This window comes from Gadus macrocephalus, chromosome 6 (assembly GCF_031168955.1).
Source record: "Gadus macrocephalus chromosome 6, ASM3116895v1".
Taxonomy (NCBI): Eukaryota; Metazoa; Chordata; class Actinopteri; order Gadiformes; family Gadidae; genus Gadus; species Gadus macrocephalus.
The window spans coordinates 18003577-18025792 of NC_082387.1; the positions used below are offsets into that span (position 1 = coordinate 18003577).

Below are 22216 nucleotides of genomic sequence, written 5' to 3' on the forward strand. Positions count from 1 at the left end.
ACTAACTTGGAACCCAGGATTCACCCAAGAGAGAAACTGGAGAGAGCAATAGACAAAGAGAGAGAGAATACCGCACAGTTGGCAGGTTATGAGATAATCATGGGTGAGGTCCTGTAATTACAGGGATTTAGGGAAATGTAATAGAGAAAGAGAGAGACATCCAGACAGACAGACAGACAGACAGACAGAGAGAGAGAGAGAGAGAAAAAAAACGAGAGAGACAGACACAGACAGAAACACACAGAGAGAACGAGAGAGTAAAGGACGGAGAGAGAGAGAGGGAGGGAATGTGTGAAAGAGAGAGACAGAGAATGTGAGAGAGAGGGAGAGAGAGACAGAGAGAGAGAGAGAGAGAGAGAGAGAGAGAGAGAGAGAGAGAGACAGAGACAGAGACAGAGACAGAGACAGAGACAGAGAGAGAGAGACAGAGACAGAGAGAGAGAGAGAGAGAGAGAGAGAGAGAGAGAGAGAGAGAGAGAGAGAGAGAGACAGAGACAGAGACAGAGAGAGACAGAGAGAGAGAGAGAGAGAGAGAGAGAGACAGAGACAGAGAGAGAGAGAGAGAGAGAGACAGAGAGACAGAGAGAGAGAGAGAGAGAGAGAGAGAGAGAGAGAGAGAGAGAGAGACAGAGAGACAGAGAGAGAGAGAGAGAGAGAGAGAGAGATTAAACAACCAAATCAACACAGTGTGTTAAGATTCACTGAATGATTCAACGATGACCTCATTAATGGCCATCAGAGAAGAAGAATACACGACTCCCCTACTACCCACTCCTCATGCATCTGCAAATGACAGGGATCAGGGGAGCCAGAACTAAGTGGCGGGCCAGGGGAATCCCTGCAGAGCATTGGTATAACGTGTGGCACCATAGGGTAGAATGTCACCACAACCAGGATCTCGTCATGATTAATGGATTTGACTCAAAGATTCTGGGTTCGAAGCCCTATGTCTGCCGCCTAACTGTCCTGACGTCCTGATCGACGTCCATATACAACTCACTGTATGTCGCTCTGGATAAAGGCATCCGCTAAGCCGCCAAATACTAAAATAGCCAAGCATTGTAGGTGGGCTGGGGGGGCGGTATAGGATATGAGCAACTTGGGTGTTACCATGCTGCTTGTGATTATATATAAACACTTCTATTTATGAATAGGGATTAACAACAGGGTTTACAGTAAATCAGTGAAGCCAAGTATGTTTGAAAATCCCTTGCAATGGTTTCAGCTATTTCACCTGGTTCCTCTGTTCTCTGTTATATTTCTGTTATCTCTGACCCCCCAATCCCCCATATTGTCTCTAATTAGCGTTGATAAATGGAGACATTGGTGGCTCTGGTAGCTTGCTATTTACAGCAACGCACACAAACACAAAAAACTTGCTGCCATATTGAATATACGTAGGTATGTCGGAGGAAAGGAAGCGAGTAGAATTGAAAAACATCTGCGTCTACCTCTCTTCTCATTCTCCCTCTGTGTATATCTCTGTTCCCGAGCGCACACCATGGACTAGACTAGACGGATCAGCTGCCCGCTGCCATACACAAGGGACTGATCGAGTGTGTGTCTGCCTGCGTGCTGATGTATTAGTGTTTATTTGTGAATGTTAGCGTGTGTGTCCTCCTCAGATTACCCCTCCTAAACATATCTATCGAGCACAAGAGACTAAATAAATTAGAGGTCTGAAGTTTCCCTTTGAGGACATCGGACTCTGCTGACAGTGTGTGAGGGTGTGTACGCACGCATGCTTGCTTGTGCGTTAGTTTATGTTAAAATAAATATTAATACGTCAAGAACAGTATACATAGTGTGTCTGAAAATGCTTATCTCTAGCTACAGTGCATCACAATATTAAAATCATGTAGTCATAGAGAAAGCGTTATATTATTTTATTCACTAGGCAAGGCCGGATTAACCATTAGGGCAACTGGGCACTTGCCCAGGGCCCGTGACATCAAAGGGGCCCTTGACAACGTTTTTTTTTTTTCAAAGTGCAAACATACATCTACAGACACCACATAACACGACAAAACCCAGATACGTGCGACAGACATGTAACATATACCAAAACATAAAGAATTATACGGGGACAAGGACAGATTACGAGAGGGTTTGGGGAGGTGTTTGTGAGAGGGAGAGAGTGAGTGGGTGTGTGTGTGTGTGTGTGTGTTGTAAGGTCCATTTGTTTAAATAAAATAATAAGGATATATAGTAGTGAAGTAATCAACATCAAATGTTGAATTGTGATACAATAAACATGATCTTGACTTTGAAATTACATGAAAGTGTAGCCAATGGTTTATTTTTTACTAAAAACACACTAATTGCCTGCTTCATGGCTGGTGATAATTTCACATTTTTGCATTTTTAAAATGTTCTATGGTTTTAAGTTAAGGCCTACCTAGCTGTTTGCTGTCAAGACAATTGAAACATTCAATAAGTACTCATCAAGCCACCAAGTTCTGATGATAGCGACTTTACGATTGTTTGGGGGGGGGGGGGGCCTTGAGCCTTGTTGCCCAGGGCACAGAAAATTGTTAATCCGGCCCTGTCACTAGGTGTATTTTATCTTGCACCAACTATTGACTTTCCCTTGGGATTCATTTTGAATTCCCCAAGGTTCACTAATCCAGATTTCGCAGCGATCTCTCGTAGGATAAACGTATTTACGTTGACATGTAATGACCTATCTATTAATGTTGCAGGCCTGTGTTCTATGGAAAATGAGTGAGTGGAGAACTTATTGATTACTAACCAGACCCATACCCCTCTGCCCCTAACAGATACCTGGTGGCTTGGCCGCCGCCCACCAACTCAACACTAGAAAGGTCAGGCGAAAAAACTAAAGGTGGAGAACGAGAAAAGGACCAGGAAAAGTTTGAGAGGCATTAGTTGAGAAGAATGCTTCTCAAAAAAATGCAAACTCATGCACATGCACATACAGAGGCATGCACGCACACACACACACACACACACACACACACACACACACACACACACACACACACACACACACACACACACACACACACACACACACACACACACACACACACACACACACACACACACACACACACACACACACACACACACACACACACACACACACACACACACCAGAGAGGAGAAGCGGAGATAGAAGTCCATCCCTGGTGGTTTTTCAGGCCATTCCGGTTCAGACAGCTCTTCATGAAAAAGAAAATTGGGCTGTTCGGCTGAATATCAACAAAGCATCTAGTAACAACGCCAATTATTAACTCATGTTAATGTTTGTAAACAGAACCACACAGGAACCTATCTAGCAAATGTGCTTACTGGATTGCTATACACACAGTCGATCATAGCTTTTAGTATTATTTGGGCAATGAATTATCAAATTAAATTATTTTCATCCTTAATTGGAGTATTAAGGTTGGCCTGCCCTATTTGAAGCCCATAGTTCCCTGTTGGGCTCTGTCAACTTTTTACACATTTCCGCAGAATGCACGGGGGGATTATATGGCCCTAGCAAATAACTGAAATCTAGCACCATCTGTTGGTTGTTTTCATTCACTGCAACCAACAATAGAGTTCTAACTTTTAACCATTGTTTAATGTCAGAAAGTCTACACAAGAAACAGAAACCTTTGTAAACTAATGCAAATTATGGTTTGGTTTGGTTCATCGGTAGCCCTTAAACATTTATGTCTTACAGTCTCAATGATGGTTTTGAAAGGGTAGAGTAGGCCATTTATTTGATAAGCATCGTTTGTCATATATATTTTTTTAAATACTTCACATCCCGACAGCAATAAATAATTCAAATGCTCAGACTAAAGAAAATAAAAAAATCTAGTTCTGTGGTAGTGAATCACTCCATAATTCTGCCTACGTTTTTTTGTTCTTTGCAGTTCTCATGTACCAGCAAGGATTCCATTACATAAGACAAAACATCATTGTTTCCATAGTATAATTTATTACTTTAGCAATCAATTATACACAACAGTAATCCCATCAATGCATAACTTTGAAAAGATACGATAAGGGAGAACTTTGCATTTAGTATGGAAGAGGCTTAAAATAGATAAACATTTATCAAACTACAATCTTAGCCTCTGAATCATGCCCATTTAAAATCAATACAAAACAGCGTATATAATACCTCATATGTGAGTGACTTCATCCTCATATTAGCTCCCCTATAGGTGGAGTAGTGGTTTCTTTTTGTCATGTAAAAGCAGCGCAGAGGCGTTCACTAAAACCCCAAGGAAGAAAACAAATAATGGTTAACCCCTTGTATTGTGTTAAATAAAATAACAATTTATTTTGTGTTCAGTAGATATATGGATATACGAGTCGAATCAGTGCTTTGTGAAAACCATTCCTGCCCGGGCATATGTAAAGCTCAATGTCAAAAATCTTTTCACAGCATGTTCAATGTACGGTTCGAAAAAAGATTTGTGAGGATGAGCCACATGTTCCTAGGTAACTCTTTATACTTAAGTGTTTCGTGAAGTTACTTTTATAAAGTGAAGTGTTTCGTGAATTGTCTTCTTAGTAGTTAAGTGTTTTGTGAATTGTGTCCAAAATTGTTTTCCAAGTTGGAAAAGAAACTGATTCCTTGCTTTAAAGTTTTTTCGTTTAAAAACATTCATGTTTTAGACGTGTGACAAATGCAAAAATGTCACATGTGTCCTCATTCATCAAATTATTTTACAATTATTATCAAATTATTTTAAGAAAGTTCCAGAAAAAGGGCTGTTATACTAAAAGGTTTGGTAACATTTCCCTTCTGATTGCAGTCTAACGGTGACTCTGGGGAAGTGTGTGAACTCCTATAGCGAGGCGCAGGGACGTAACAGGCAGCCATGGGAGGAGACAGGAGAAAGGTTAAGACTGACGGAGCTTCACTCAGCTAAATGCATGGTAGAGCAGGTACTGTGTCAGAAAGAGGAGAAAGGATAAGGCTGAGGAAGAATATCTAAGCTAAATGCCTGGTGGAGAAGGAACTGCCTCAGTTATAGATGGGATGGTAGCCATTCCTCCTGTCGTTGCACCTACAGGTGATCACACACACGCTCAGCATCCCGAAGACCTGGAAACACACACAGACACCAAAACACACATTTAGGACTTCATAATCAGCTTCCTGAGATTCTTGTTAGTATAGATTTGTTTAATAAACAATGTCCATCTTCTAGAGACCAGTTTATAAGTGACAACAAAAAACTGAAATTTCTCTAGTTTCACACACGCACACACACACACACACACACACACAGAGGTGGGGGAGGAGATGGGAGGGCTGGAGGGAGGGAGGGGTGTAGATAAGGTGGATCTCGTGACTACTGGGTGATGATACATAAGTCACGCAAGAGATGGAGTTGGCTGGGACACACACACACACACACACACACACACACACACACACACACACACACACACACACACACACACACACACACACACACACACACACACACACACACACACACACACACACACACACACACACACACACACACACACGTTTTTGTTAGTCAGGACTGAACAAAAAATGCAGTGCCACGTATTATTCCCCCCCAATGCGATATACAGCTTTGACAATATTCCATGGGGGTCTCCCTGTCTGCGGGTCCTCAGTGTCATAACCATCTTACCATAATTATGGCGAAGCCCAAATTCACCAGCATGGCATAACTCAACACATTCTGAAGGAGCACATCCACCTGGTCTTGGCATCCCTGAAACACACATTTTTATTATTACTTTTATCAAAGTTTGTGCATGATAATGAAGCTACACATAACTAGCTCGACAAATATACTTTTTGCATGGCAGGCTGACCTCAACTCTTCTAATGCTAACCTGCACAGGTTTCTGCTTACGAAGAAGGATTGGGGCTTATATTTTGACCGGGGTAATACCCAGTAACAAAAATCGAAAACATACAATGGTGGTGAAGTGACATTAGAATACAGGGAACAACGAATGCAAATAAAGTATTCTTTTTTTTATCTATGGGTTTTAACGTGTTGCAGTCAAAAACTCCTACAAAGCCTCTAATGGCATCATGACATGTTCTATCAGAAAATAACAAAAACAAAAAGTGATAGAAAGAAAAAAATAAATTAATACCAAGCACATTGGATCAAACACCGATTTGGATAATTTGATATTCATTTGATCATAAACACTGAAAACACAATTGAAATAATACTCTAACCACATAAAAATCAAAAGGATCTTATCATCACGCTCCACATCTAGACTTAGTGTGTTTACATGACACTCAAGAAAATCGAATTATTGGCTTAGTCCAACTATGATTGGATTTTTAAGATGCATGTATACACCTTAGTCTGACTAAAATCAAATCGGGTTACTCATATTCGGATTAAGACCCCTAGATTATTCGATTGATAGTCGCATTAAGCGTGCATGTATATGTTCAATTCGATTGGAATCGGATTATGTGTTCTACGCATGCTCAAGCTCTTTTCCCGGGGCCGTGAGGCGTAAGTATAAGGCGACAATATTCTTGTTGTTGTTGCCGTCGGAAAACGGGAAACAGCGATTTCTTAAAACAGGTAGAAGAAGATTGAGGAAGGCGGTGTAACAATGTAGTTACCCCCTATAAGTGTATCATCATCAACATGCATTCAGTACACACTACGCTTCTGTTACGAGAGAAGCGTATGTGTGTAAGCGAGAATGGCAGTGTGTGTCTGAGTGACCTCAGCGAGTGAGTGGGTGAGCGATGAGCGCGAGCGGTAGCGTGTGTCAGTTTAGTGAATGAACGAGTCCGGTTGTGTCCGTGCAAACGTGTACTGTAAAGTTAGTTGAACTATGAATAAAAGTACCCAGCCTGTCCAGATTCTGTGGCCGCTTCATTCCGACTTATAAGCAGACCCACTGCCGGTCAAAGTGAAGGGTGCTACCCCCGAACCGCGGCCAAACTGATAGGGATATTATGATACTATGAATCTTAAAGGAGACATATTATGGCGTTTTCACAACAAGTAAACATAGCATTTGAGTTCCAGAAAACATGTTTTTGAAGCTGTTTGCTGGAAATAGCTTTTTGGAAAGAAAGTCTCGCCTACCGCTATTCCCCTCAGTTTCAGTCCCTTCAGGATTCTGTTTCTGGAGTCTGTAGATTTAATGCAAATGAGCTGCTGCCCATAGACCAATGAGCTGTCAGACTGAACCGCAGCATGGAGGAGAAGGGATTGTTGAGGTTTGCGGACTCCTGGAGCTCTATATCTATATAATATAATAATTATACTATATATGGGTATTTATATAATATTATATCTAATATCAAGGCCAAAAGCTATGTGCGCCTCTGATGAAATTATGAATCATAAAGACTGCGTCTGACGTCTCTGGCACTTTCACAACAAGTAAAGACTCGTAGTGGGGGATATCTCGGCCATGGTTGAAAATAATTGGGGGAAAGGAACTTTGGCCTTGACTCTGAAGTCCATGAACGCGACATGGAGGGGAAAGGGATTGTACTCCCGGAGCTGAGCTGCCGAACTGCCGCCGAAGCTTCGGCGTCGAAGCCGTCCAGCCACCGCTGAAGCTTTCCAGCTGCTCCGGCTGGTGTCCTCCGGGAGCTGAAAAGTCTGGTTGGGGTAGCTCGGCAGTCCGGCAGCTCAGCTCCGGGAGAACAATCCCTTTCTCCTCCATGTCTCCTCCTCCGGACTGCAGTCCGGCAGAGAAAGGGATTGTAGGCCTACTCCCGGAGCTGAGCTGCCGCCGAGTTCCCCCCGCCGGAGCTGCTCGTCCGCTGGTTCACAAAATCGTAAATATATTCTGATTGGAGGGGAGTGGGGAAGTGGGAGATAATATTCAACTGTGCCCCCTTTCTACGTAGGAGGGGGCGCCAAAACTGTCTTGCTCGTTTGGTAACTGTAGGGAGGGTACTTTCAGAGATGCATATCTCACTCAAAAAATCACGTACAGACTGTTTTCAAAGTTTGTATGCATGTGGGAGCACCAGAGAGCCAAAAAATCACCCCAAATCCCAGGAAAAGTGTTGTTTTCGTATTATGTCCCCTCCAAAGACTGCGTCGGGTTCTCGAACTCTCTGGTACTTCAGCAACAAGTAAAGACTCATATTGGGGGTTATCTCGGCCATGGTGACGATGGAATTGGGGAAAGGAACGTTGGCTTTGACACTCTGAAGTCAAGATTGAAACGCGACATGGAGGAGAAAGGGATTGTTGCCATATGCAGACTCCCGGAGTTTCTGCATATGAGTTGCTCCGCCGCTGGCAGTGTACGACCACATACGATCGAGAGTTTGGAACAATGGAGCGTCGGAGAAATGGCATGGACCCGTAGTGAACTGACAGCTGTCTACTGAAAACACCTTTCTCGAATGCCGCCGGGGTTTGTCGTTGCTAGCGACGTCAACAGGTCAGCCGGTGGCTCTATTAGTTGAAATGGGTACAACGCCACCTATCGTACCGTGGCATGACATGCTCGGCCAATTAATCAATTTTTCTGACCGCCATGTATACTCTGACAATTGCAGTTGTCCGGTTGAGGAGCATAGTTGAACTATGGCTTTGAATCGTTTTAAGCTGTGCATGTAAACGTTCTGATTGTTAGTTCACAACAACAGCTCAAGCAGGGAGGGATAGGGCTGGAGCCCACCTTTGTGAAGAGGAACTGAGGCTGGTCGAGCTGGCCGGTGCACTCCGTCTGGTTCTTGCAGCAGGAGACGGGCACTGTGTTGTTGTGGCTGGTGTACCAGGGGGTGGACACCCAGCTGCTCAGGTTAAACACTCCACAGCACTGCAACTGTCGTGGGAGGGAGGGAAGAGGATATTATCACTGCAGGCCAACTCTCTCTCTCGCCCTTTCTCCTTTGCTGTTGCCTTTCTCTAGCTTTCTCCTGACCCGTGTGCAGACATTTTAGCTCTCGTTTTTTTATTTTAGCTCTCGTTCTCTCTCCTTTGTAATCAACAGTGCCAACAGTTGGCAAAAGCTTTCACAGATTTTACAACATGAATACTCTACTTTATCATGCAAAGGCATTTGCAAGACTAGGAAAGAGAAGGATAAACACACATATTTCAGACCCAACAACTTCAAGAAACATGCAAACCAGTGTGGGAGAATGCAAAATATCAGTCGTAGAGAGCAACAGGAGTGAAGCATTTCCAGTTCAAAACCGCTGTAAGCACAACTGTGTTGAGGCCCTCACCTGGGACTGCAGGTGATCCACGGCAATGCTCTCTGTGCTCTGGCTGTCGTACTTCATGAAGACGTCGGTCATCGAACGCTGCAGGTCCTCAGTTATCTAAAACAACAAACAGACGGACCATCCACTTCAGTCCCTGCTCACACAAGCAGCTCAAGACCCGTCACAGACGGAAATACCTTGGTGCATTGCAGGCCGTACTTAACTTTGTTAAAAACATGGCAGAAATACAAGGGAGGTATTTTTGCAAAACCTCTTGGGAAGCTATACAGAAACACACCTTAATACCGATTATCAGAGGCCATGTTGTGTTTGTATCATTTACAAACAGAAGCAACAGTTATATGAAGCCGGGATGATGGGATGGCTACTAATTGCAATGAGAAAGGTCAACAGTATTTCGCGAATCAACACAGTGCAACTCAAACACACATCTCAGCACAGCTGCTGGACAGAAGGTTAAATAGACAAAAGAGTAAGCATGTTGATATACATGAATGAAGGTTCCTGATTCACCTTGCCCTGGTAGATGAAACAGAAGGTCATAGCAGCAACTTCACCAGCGAAGAGCGCCAGGATGACGACCAGGAACTGGGGAAAAGAAACAGACATGAGAAAAGGACACAAATAAGCATCTTACATTTCATAGCAGCTTACAAAAACATACAAAACGCACACAAAATAACCGATAATCAATAACAGAAACTCAAACACTGGTCAAACGCACCAAGCCAAGGCCGACTTTGGACTCTGAGATTGTGGCACAGCATCCCAGCAAGCCCAAAAGGAACATCGCCACGCCGACACAGATGATGATCACGGCTGGGATCATGACATATTGGTCCTCCAGGAAGGCCGCGAAGTTGGTGTAGCTCCGGATGATGTAGGCCCCCACATAGGCTAAGGCGGCTCCCGCAGCCTGCAAGGAAATATGGGGGCAAAATGTATTATTTTAAAGCTTTCAATAGCTGTGTGCACCCATCAGTGCGAGTGCTAAATGTACGAGAGTACCGCAAGTGCGACTACCAGTGGTTCAATGGCACACACATGTGAGGGCCCAACCCTACGACATCTTCAGGTATCTTCAGTATAAGATAGAAGTGTTGACATTTTTCAAATAATCCAATCCTGCTCTAGCATTTTGGGGGAAAAGGCTGTTTTAAAAAAGCTTAAATGCTGCATTTCAGACATGTTCTCTCTGGTCTTGAAGCCAAGAAATATTTCTGATGCAATCATTTGAAGACAGAAGTCAGATAAGTTCAGGATGTTATACACCCACTACTTAGTCACAAATTTCGGCCAAGTGTTGTTACCATTATATAGATACCACCATTGGTGGATCTCTAATAGACTGCATTGTAACCACATACAGTATTATCTTTAAGAGTTGTTTAATAGTTAGTTCCCAAATGTCCTGTTTTCATCTGTTATCAGATTTTCGGGCTATTCTATCACAGTCATTGCTGGTCACAAGATTTCAGCAACAAAATCCTTGCATTGTAGAGCAATACAGTTCACACACGGATTCAAGGAGCTGTGGGGCCAAGACATGTGAGACCAGGGCTGTTCTTTAGAAACACATTATTTTCTAAGTGGAGCGTGAATTGATCAGGCCTTTTTATTAAGGTTCTCTTTAACCAACGTTAAAAGCGTTGTTTGGACACATCAAACAAACCCAAGCAAAGACATATACGATGAAAGAATAACGGCTTGGTTTCAAATTCAGGCTCAACTGTTAAGCGGGAGAGAGTGTGGGGCTGTTTTTGTAAGAACATACATTGTGATAATCATGGGTCATTCACCTGATCAACATAATATTAATTCCTTCTCAATACGAAGAGTAAATATGTTTAAAACGGGACGCCTAGTGCTATGAACTAACGTAATGATATCCTGAATATTAGCATATGGGGGGGGTTGGTTACGATCATGTGATCTGATGTTCCACAGATAACAAAGTTCAAGCCCACCATTTTGGTACTTCTTGACCAAGAACAAGACCCTAACAATTCTAGAATAAACAAGGAACATGTTGCACAATTGTTATTATTAATGGAGAATTAGCACTAAGATGACGGCTTGGAATGGGCTTGACATCCTGGGAAACAGTCATGAACAGTCAAAGGTCAAAACATACAAATGCTTCAGTCACTTTGTGCTTCGACTTTTTCCTTTGACTATCATACGTGATAGGGGTTGGATATATTACAGGTCTAATCCTGCCGGACAAAAAAATGCCTAAATAAATCCTCAGATATATTTATGATAACAAATAGTACTTTAAAGAATAGGCATGCTGATCCTTTTTAGTTTCTAAGTGTTTGATATTGATGCACATCGCAGCAGATGGAAAGTGTATACGTTTATACATTTCTTCACCATATGTGCATTGCCGTACTGAATCCCATAAGCTTCATAAAGCTCCACGATGATATTAGGGGGGTAGGCTACTATGTACTTTACTCACTGAGAAAAGGATCACATTTTTCAAGGTAATCTCAGCACACTGTGTGTGTGTGTGTGTGTGTGTGTGTGTGTGTGTGTGTGTGTGTGTGTGTGTGTGTGTGTGTGTGTGTGTGTGTGTGTGTGTGTGTGTGTGTGTGTGTGTGTGTGTGTGTGTGTGTGTGTGTGTGTGTGTGTGTGTGTGTGTGTGTCCCAGCCAACCCCATCTCTTGCATGACTTATGTATCATCACCCAGTAGTCACGAGTTCCACCTTATCCACACCCCTCCCTCCCTCCAGCCCTCCCATCTCCTCCCCCACCTCTTAATCGGACCTGGAACTCTGATCTTTTGCCTGAGAAATTAGACCACGTGGCTGACAGAACATACGTTCACCTACTCTGGAATGTGAGCAGAAAGCTCAAGGCCTCCACAGTTAACTTCAACTACTTACTAACTAAAGTTAAACTCCACCATGAACCGAGTTTCACTCAGAATGAACTCATGAAATATGAATGTGTTGTGAGTTAGTAGCGAAAGGGGGAATGCCCGCCAACATAACAGGGGGAGCGGGGGAGTAATAGGCAATTTGTATGTTTAAACAGAAATAAGGAACTGAAAGTCAGTGGGCATGGACAGTTTGTTTAACAGATACAAAGAGAGTTCTATGTCGGTCCAACCTAATAAGACTGTGACAACAAGAGTTGACACAGTCTGCTAATATAATTAGGTATGGTCTGATATTATAAGATCTTCAATTTGCCCCTCAAAGGCTACTACGAAAAGTTCATGGTCGACCCATGAGTAATCAGTAAATCTGGTCAAATAACCATTAAACTAAATTTCAAGGGAGGTCAATGCATGGCTATGACTAAACGCAATATGACGTTAAGTCCGCAGGCCTACCGCTACTGGACTTTATGAATTATGCCTACTTGTTTTTTGTTACAGTAGAAGCGAAAGCTGACATTTCACCCTGAAATCCAAAGTTTTAAACCTAAGTAATGCAACAGAACACAGACGCGACCAAATGGCAAAAACATAAACAGTGTGATTTAAAACATAACATCGACATATGACATGAAATGAAACTATGAGCCCAGCGATTCAGCTAAATAAGTGATCATATGTCATTTAAAAACAAAATCCAAGTTATTATCCGGATGGTTACGGAAGTAATGTCAGCCTTGTTTTCGTCCGTACCCCGAGGTAGTCAAAATGCGACGTACAATAACGACGTTCAAGGCGGAGAAGACTCACCCAAAATATTAGACTGAGAAGCAGTAGCACAGTTTTCGACGTGATGATTCCGCAGTCCATCTTGATCGATATCTTTTGAGGAATGGAGAGAAGGAATAAAGGGCGGCTTCTGCTTTCAATATATAGGTGTCCCGGCTGGTGTGGTTGTGATCCGGAGGTTGGATCACAAGTTCGGAGAATCGGACTGCACTGCTTCCAGCGTGACTGCTCTTTGCTTACACACAACAGTCACATGTTCAAAGGAAGCTGGCAGTGATAGACCGGTCCTATCGCCTGACGCATGAGCGCTCTTACGTCATACAGTCATGCTCCCTGGGGTCGCTACATACAGTTAAGAATCAGTCCTTAAATCTAACCACAGATTAATTTGAAGTATCTAAATTGGAAGAAAGGGCAAATAGGCTATGAAGCCTATTGTTGTAGGTTGTTATTGGTTGTACATTTAAGCAAATGTTCAATGACGTGTGAAGCATTCTGAGTACTGATATATACCCTGAGGCCTGAGAAAGTACTGCAACGATGATATTATTGGCGTAGGTAGGCTACTATGTACTTTTACTCCCTGAGAAAAAATGACCACATTTTCAAGATAATCTCAGTGTGTAATCACTACTGCGTGTGTGTGTGTGTGTGTGTGTGTGTGTGTGTGTGTGTGTGTGTGTGTGTGTGTGTGTGTGTGTGTGTGTGTGTGTGTGTGTGTGTGCGTGTGTGTGTTTTCGTGTGTGTGTGTGCTACTTATCTTGTTACTTTTTTTTTAACCTTTCTATACAACAGATACATTGTGAATATTTACTCACAACAGAAGGAGGAAGAAATTAATCAACAAAAACTGGATCATCAACATTTCTAGGTTCTGGTTCATAGCTCAGGAACGAGTTTTGTCTTCACTACTATGAGGATTTCCCTGATCTATCCCTTTTGCTATGTGTGGCATCATCTCTCATGAATATAGAAAATATTAAATGCACACATAAATATATACACGTTTCTCCCTCAGCCTCCATTGACTCCCATTAATTTCCCTGAAAGTGTTGGCGGCCAGTGATTAACATGGGGTGCAATGGGAGAAAGGAGGAAAGTCCTCCTCTCAGTGGGTGTGACTAGCTAATGGCGCGTTTCCACAACTGATTAAAGAATTGGGCGCCATTGAGCAGTTTTCAAAGGAATGAATGACATTTTCATATATAATTAATAGCCATTTCTAAGAAGTTGATTGTTCATAAATGTTGACACTTGCATTTTCTTTGTCAATGCATAATAAAGTAGTAAGCTACTATGTTGATTGTTAATGCTTTCTTGTATGTTTCCTTAAGAGGTCAATGATGTCCCGCTTTGTTCTGGACTGTCACGCATTTCCATTACTTTTTACACGTCCCGCAAATTAAGACGTTGTTCCGGAAAAAGCCAGTCAAACCGATTTATTTATTTTTTTGAAATGCGTGTTTTATAATCTGCACTTTATCCAATCGCTGTGTTCGGAGACAGCAGTAAGGGCTTTCATCAGGGGGCGGGGCGGGCTGTTCGATCATGTCAATCAAACTGGGACGTGGATGCAGGTTAAGGGCACGCCCACCAACAAGAAACAGTGCAAATCAGGTCAGAACCGGTCAGAACGATAGTTGATATTATAACTCTAGTGATTGTAGGCGTAGCTGTAGGCTTCACCTTATGGGCTTGTCCCGTAGAAAATTTAAACTATGCATCAATCAACGTGGGCACAAGCACCCCCCCCTCTCCATATGGATATGTTGCCACGTCCCAGTGGTGGTGGTGTCATATATATGAAAGAGGGCATTCAAATAAACTACAATGATCAATTAGGAGGCCGAAGCCCTAAAGGAAGTGATGCGACTACGATGATCAACTCCAGCCCTACAGGAAATGACTCAGCAAGTGCTCCATCTCGTTGCACCTCACCCAGCGGCTCGCTTGCAAGATTTGGGCCTAAAGTTCTTCCCAGACCTACACCCTAGCCATCCAACATGCATAGGATTTAATAATGACAAAAAGTTATGAGAGAAATGCACATTAACTTTTTGTTATCTCATAAGCGGCGTGGTGGCTGCTCCTTTTGACCTTTTGACCCCAGACTTCAAAAACTTGGCCACAGGCCAGCTGTGTATACACACCCTAAGCCAGTAATGTACACCTCCATCCCACAAAAAATGGGGACTATAGAAACTAACCTCTGTCTTATGTACATTTATTCTACTGTTGGAGGTCACGCCCCTTTCCCGCCTTTTCGAGATAGCGAGAGATGCCAAAAAGTGTACTGTACACACATTTCCCGGGGTCCCGAGAACGACATATCCGAGATGGAGTTCTAGCCCTTAGAGAAAAAAGGTGGAGCCCACAAGTTGATCATCGTATGTGTCCATTGAGACCCCCTTTGATATAAAAGATAAATAAATATTAAAATAAATATTATATATTTTTTTTTTTCTTTTCTTTAAATATACAATTATTTAGTTATAATATTATAAGTAGACATGTAGCTTTAATTCAATTATCGTTATCACAAGATCTGTATGCTAGAGCGTGCACAGCCCGCCCCCCCTTTCTGAAGTCGAAAAAAATCTCCAGATTGCAATGCATTGGTTTAATATTGAATTAATTTAATATTTAAATATATATTATATAAATCAATATACAATTATTTAGTTATAATATTTAGACCATGTAGCTTTTATTCAATTATCGTTATAGAGTGGCGAAGTCACGCCCCTTCCGGTAGGGCTCATGGGACCTATGAGATCGAAAAAAATGAATGGGTGTCAATGGAGAGAAAATAATTATTTTCTGGTCCCAGTCTTTATATGCCCTGGATTACACATATGTTGTTTGTGGATTTAAATGATAATTTTTCATGCAAAGAAAACTAAAAATGTTCGTGAAGAAGTTTGATAATTTTAGGTTTTATGTGAGGCCGCTTTGTGAACTACAGCTCTTCGCTGCTCTCGACGCATATGATATACGTCACCACACCCGCCCTTGGAACTCGGCACAGAGATGGCAATCTCTCTGCCCCACTTCACCGCTTTTTCCAAGGGGAGGATAAAAGCATCGAAAGAGGTGAAAACCATTATAAGTCGGGGCACGTGCAGAGTTTCAGTTATGCCGATGGGAAGATTGTCGGTCTTCTCCACGCCAGTCGCAGGGAGCGTGACGTCACATACGAGCCGCGTAGTCTTTCTCGTTGTGTTTTCTCTACAGCCTTTATCTGAACAATTGCACAATAAACTGTCGAACTCTTTGCATGAAAAATTATCCTTTAAATCCACAAACAACATATGTGTAATCCAGGGCATATAAAGACCGGGACCAGAAAATAATTATTTTCTCTCCATTGACACCCATTCATATTTTTCGATCTCATAGGTCCCATGAGCCCTACCGGAAGGGGCGTGACTTCGCCACTCTATAACAAGATCTGTAGCCTATCTGACCGTTGAAAATCCACTTCCACCAATGTCTAAGTGTGGTTCAGGTGTGAAAATAGTGACTATTAGATAAGTACACCCCCCATATTTTATTTTATTGTGTGAAATCCTTATTTTTGCCATCATTAGTTTAACGGTCATTTTTCTTGTTATTTGTTTCATCATGAAGTTGACATCGTGCACCACTTACATACACATCTTACACAGGCATATAATGTAATGCATGAAGTACCCCATTTCCGCCACAGGGTGGCTTTGATCTATTGGTGCACTTTCTGTCCGGTGAAATCTACTAATGTTGTAGAGCAGTGTTGAGACATGGCGGACAGAACGTGTCGTTAACAAATGTTTTGCAATGTCTGTGTATGTTTACAGGTAAGCAAGCAATATAAGAGTAATCAATGTACATAAGAATGAGCTTGGCAAGGATACAGATATGTGGGGAAGAGTTGGCTGGTTACCTTCTTAACTAGCAGCTAAGCTAATCTTCTCCCGGTGCCATTAGGGTTCGCTGGCAGTACATTTATGTAGATTGTGTTTGTTTACTTTGCATACCAAGGTTAAGAACTGAGGATATTATCAGGAGCCACAATGTGCTTTTCTTTTATGTATTTCCATTGTTAGTAATTACCATGTGCATTAATATGTATTTTCGTGAACGGTGTAATAATTAGTTAGGATGTAAACAGACATAGTAAAACGTACACATGTTGGAGAGCAGTGTTGAGACATGGGGGACAGAACGTGTCGTTAGCAAATGTGTCGCAATGTCTGTATGTTTACAGAACCCAGTAAAATAAACTATTCTTCAAGTCACTATTGAGTTTAATTATTCAGGCGGCTACACAGACAATATTAAAATATTCATAATATAAAAACGATGTAAAAAAATAAGGTTATGGGCCGAATTCGGTTCAAATTCAGCCTCTGCTGGCCCACAAATAGATCGCCTAATTTCCTCCTTACACGCTTTAATTCAATTATAGCCAATTAGAGTCAAGTAACTGATGGGCTTAAGAGGGCCTCTCCGTATATATATATATATATATATATATATATATATATATATCATAAAAAAAAACATAAGGGGTAACACTGTTGTTTTTTATTGGTCGTCTTGAAAAAAAACATAAGGGAAATAATAGAAATACACACATACATTTTAATGTCATGTATATCCTCTTTATTGATGATTGATTACTGTGTATTGTCATCGCCTCAGTGGTGCAGTGGGGTGCACTCTGCCTAAACCCCTGGAGACCGGGGTTCAAGTCCGGTTGATGACCTCTGTTGGAAGTATCTTTTCTCTATTTCATGCGAATTATAAAGTCAAGTATAACCTTTGTGATGACTTTAACCAGTGTCTTGATGGTGCATTGTTAAGTTCGGAGGTTAACACTCTAAACAGCTCATGTTCCGATCCCAGCAAAAACGTAGACAGGGGTGCCACTGTCGTTATATATTGGTCAACATGGAAAAAACATGAGGGGTAAATCTGTCGTTTTTTATCGGCCGTCATGAAATAAATATAAGGGGAAAACACTGTCGATATTTATCAAATAAAACATAGGGGGTGACACTGTTGTTTTTCTTTGGTCATGAAAAAAAACACAAGGGGTAACACTGTCGTTTTTATCAAATGAAACATAAGGGGTAACACTGTTGTTTTTCTTTGGTCGTCATGAAAAAAACCATAAGGGGTAACACTGTTGTTTTTTATTGGTCGTCATGAAAGAAAACATAAGGGGTAACACTGTTGTTTTTTATTGGTCGTCATGAAAAAAAAACATAAGGGGTAACACTGTTGTCTTTGTCAAATAAAATATAAGGGGTAACACTGTCGTTTTTTATCAGTCATCATGAAAAAAACAAGGGGTAACACTGTCGTTTTTTATCAGTCATCATGACGACCAATAAAAAACCACAGTGTTACCCCTTGTGGTTTTTTTCATGACGACCAAAGAAAAACAACAGTGTTACCCCCTATGTTTTATTTGATAAATATCGACAGTGTTACCCCTTATGTTTATTTCATGACGACCAATAAAAAACAGCAGTCTTACCCCTTATGTTTTTTTTCATGACGACCAATAAAAACGACAGTTTTTATTGTTCATAAAACCTTCTCACTTGCAGTTACAGCCAGAGGCCGCCAGGGGGGGGGTGGTGCTGCAGCACCCTAAGCACCTCCACTTCCTGCGTCCCTGTGTACGGTAAAATTCAATCTCTTCTTTTTTACTCCAGCTAAAGTTGTTAGTTAGCTAGGCGAGTAGGAGCGTAATCTGGATACTAAGTGCAATAACATTAAAAAAAAGAAAAAAAAAGTAATCGGCTTCTTTTCGGCAGATGTCGATTATTTTCAAAAAGGCTATAATCTGCCGATTAAATCGGCAGGCCGATTGAATCGGTCGGGCCCTAGTACGAATAATAGATTACTTTCCGTGAGAACGAAAGGTTTATGAGGAGGTCTGCTCTAAAAACCGGGGAAATCAGAGTATCCCTAATACACTACATTTACCCTTTGATGCATTTGTTGTTTTTACACATACATAAGTAGAGGGTGCACTGTACTATCTGCGGACACCCCTTCTGAAGCCTCTCTCTCCCTTTCCCTCCCTCTCTCTCTTTCTCTCTCGTTTCATTCTGTTGAGCACGATAATTGTCTGAGAAACACGCATTCTGTGGAGCACGTTCGTTTCAGTTTTTGAGGAGGTCTGCTTAAGAAATCGGAAACATTGACATATATATAACTAGAGGGTGAACTGTGCTGTCTGCTCACTCTCTCTCTCTCTCTCTCTCGTCTGAAAACGATCCCAATCAAAATGCATTGGTTTACATTTAGTTCTGTTTAGCACGAAAACATCGGAGAAACGCTCCCGTTCAGAATGCATTGGTTTACATTTCGTTCTGTGGAGCATGGTTATTTTTTATTTATTTTCAGTTTTTGGGTTAGGGTTAGGTTAAAAAATGCAAAAAAAATTAGTGCAAAAATGGAAATATTGATGTAAATAGAGGGTGCACTGTACTATCTGCGCACACCCCTTTTGAAGCCTCTCTCTCTCTCTCTCTTCCTCTCTCTCTCGTTTCGAGCACGTTAATTGTTTGAGAAATTGGTTCTGTGGAGCACGTTCGTTTCAGTTTTTGAGGAGGTCTGCGTAAAAAAATCGGAAATATTGACAAATATATAACTAGACTACTAGAGGGTGCACTGTACTGTCTGCGCACACACTCTTTCTCGCCTGAAAAACACTCCCATTCAAAATGCATTGGTTTACATTTCGTTCTTTGTAGCACGTAAACATCGGAGAACCGCTCCCATTCTGAATACATTGGTTAACATTTCGTTTTGTGTAGCACGAAAAAAGTCTGACAATCGTGCCCTTGGACACGATTCAATAGATTAACGTTTGTGCGCATGAGCATGAAATCGCGTGATACCGGGTTGTGTGTCCAGCGTTTGGGTCCATAACAGGTAGCCCGCGAATCAACCATTTACACAGCTATTAGTGCTACGGTTGGCTAGCGAGTCAACCGTAGCTACTCACGATCTAACTTTACGGGTAGCTTGCAAACATTAAACCAGGAGACCTAACGATTAGCTATTGATTAAGCAGTTCAGTCTTTCAACCCAGCCAATAAATGCTGACTAAAACTCATTGAAAATATAAGTAAATAAGTATTGACATTTAATTACATTTAGTCACATTTCACATACTGTTTGACCAGCTTCGCACAAGCCAATAAGACAGCACTTAAACCACTTGAAACACTGTATAAACGAACCCTGAAAGTCTTGGACCGGAAGTCAAACACCTACCACCATTGTCTAATTTTAAGAAAGTATAAACTTCTGAGCTGGGACAACCTAATAAAGTATGCAAATCTTTGCCTTATTTTTAAAATTTTGCACAACAAAGCCCCCCCACCACTTCAACAGTCACTCAGAGGTCAAATACAAACCGGACAACCAGAGGCTCGTCCCGGGGAGACTGTGTAGTACCCTTTAGAAAAAGTGCCTTTAGCCACTCAGCATTCTCAGTTACAGCGTCACAGGAATGGAACTCACTACCAGCTCATATTAGAGAAATTAGTTCTTACCGTCCCTTTTCAGGACAGCTGAAAATATGGTTTATTGGTAATCAATTATGTACACACTAGGACTGCAATTGCTTCTCCTGCCGACTTCTTGGTAAATGCTGTGTCCTGCTTGCTTGTCTCTTGTGTGCTCCTGTCCTGTGCTGGTCATGTTAGTGTCTAAGTTAATTGTGCTGCATGTTTGTGCTTTATGCTGCTGTATATGTTTGTGCTGCTTGTTTGTGCTTTAGGCTGCTGTATGTCTGTGCTGCATGTTTGTGCTTTATGCTGCTATATATGTTTGTGCTGCATGTTTGTGTTCTATGCTGCTGTATGTGTTTTTATTGTAGGTGTGTTTGTCCTGCTCTAATCTACTGTTTTGTGCACTTTCCTAAAATGTTTAATGTACACTGTGTTTTATTGTCTGCTTATTTTATTGTTTGTTTGCCATTGTCCGTCAATTCATTCTTACGACTATGTTGTTTTTTAATCTTTGTTTATATGCATTTTATTTCTGTAATTTTAGGTTGCCTTTTGAATATCTGGCAGGGGACAACAGATGAAAACTAGCCTCTTAGGCTAACTCTGGCTCACTTACATTTTGAATGTTGATTAGTGTGCAATGTCCCTGAACTAAACCAATAAAATAAATAAAATCTACCATGAAATCCTGCTGCCAGCCGGTTGTCTGGTCTGACCACAAAGAAATACCCAGAATGTTCCACCACCACCGTGGAACGATGGAATCGCGGGAAAATTAACGAACCCACAGCTGGATCAAAATAACCCAACAAGATGTGCACCTGCGAATTAGCCCCTTACCCTGCACAAACAACCCAGTAGTGTGTTTGCAGTGCCCCAAACAACCCAGAAATTTAACCCAGCATAAATAACCCAGCAATGTGTTAAAAAAAATAACCCAGCACTTTTTACTGTTTTTTCCCTACTGCTCACATCCTCCCTAAAATAAACTTCTACTTCAATTCATTCTCTGTTGTCTGCGTCCGCGGACAACAGAGTTGCGTTGAAGTTGTGTGAATTGTTTGCGAGTAGAATCACTCAAAATCCGCATGTACCAGGAATTCGGGCCGCGGCAAGATCAATTTGTGCCGCCGGTTTTGCCAGGCTAATCAGGTGCCACAGGCAGGTGCGTAGCACCAAATTCTGGGTCCTATAAACAAGAAATCCTGGGGCCGTATTCACAAAGCATTTTATCTTACCGCTAGGAGTGCTCCTAACTCGCGCTAAAACTCGCGCTTTTACGTAGGAGTTTTTTCTTAAAAGTTATTCACAAAGCCGCTGAGACCTACTCTTACTAAGGATAAATCACAAAGAGTGAACTAAGAGTGACGCGCCGTTGCTATGGATTACGTCAATTCTCATGCACGAGTTTAGAAGCAGTCAGTTCGGTGATTGGTTGTTCAGACGAGCCCACTGAATCACCGAAAAACAAGGAAATAGCCTAGGCTAGAAATGAATTCCTATTAAGTAGTTATAGTGCAGTTAGCAGAATACACGCATGATGACAATTTTGTGCAGACCACGATAATGACGTTGTAGCCTGCACGTTCAAGAGAGAGAGAAAGCAAACAATAAAAATACGTAAAATCTAAAATAAAATAAATGTTACGAACTACCCAAGTGTTGACTGATTTGTGCCAAGGTGTTTACCTAAAATGTGTTTTCAAAGTGATCCCTAAATGCCTGTCCACTCGGTTCCACACGGCCAAATTCCTTGTAATGTTGATCGCCATCATCATCATCATCATCATCATCATCATCATCATCATCATCGTCTGGCTGTG

General features: G+C 41.8%; 1 protein-coding gene across 1 annotated transcript; it reads right to left on the reverse strand.

The window, feature by feature from the left end:
* Nucleotides 1-3932: 3932 nt before the first annotated feature.
* Nucleotides 3933-13199, reverse strand: tspan36 (tetraspanin 36). Its single transcript, XM_060054668.1, has 7 exons — nt 12898-13199; nt 9924-10115; nt 9713-9787; nt 9200-9295; nt 8647-8793; nt 5640-5723; nt 3933-5074 (listed from the first exon to the last, which is right to left on the reverse strand). Exons 1-7 carry the CDS (start codon nt 12955-12957, stop codon nt 4994-4996), a joined length of 735 nt encoding a protein of 244 aa, XP_059910651.1. The 5' UTR covers nt 12958-13199; the 3' UTR covers nt 3933-4993.
* Between the last annotated feature and the right edge of the window lie 9017 nt (nt 13200-22216).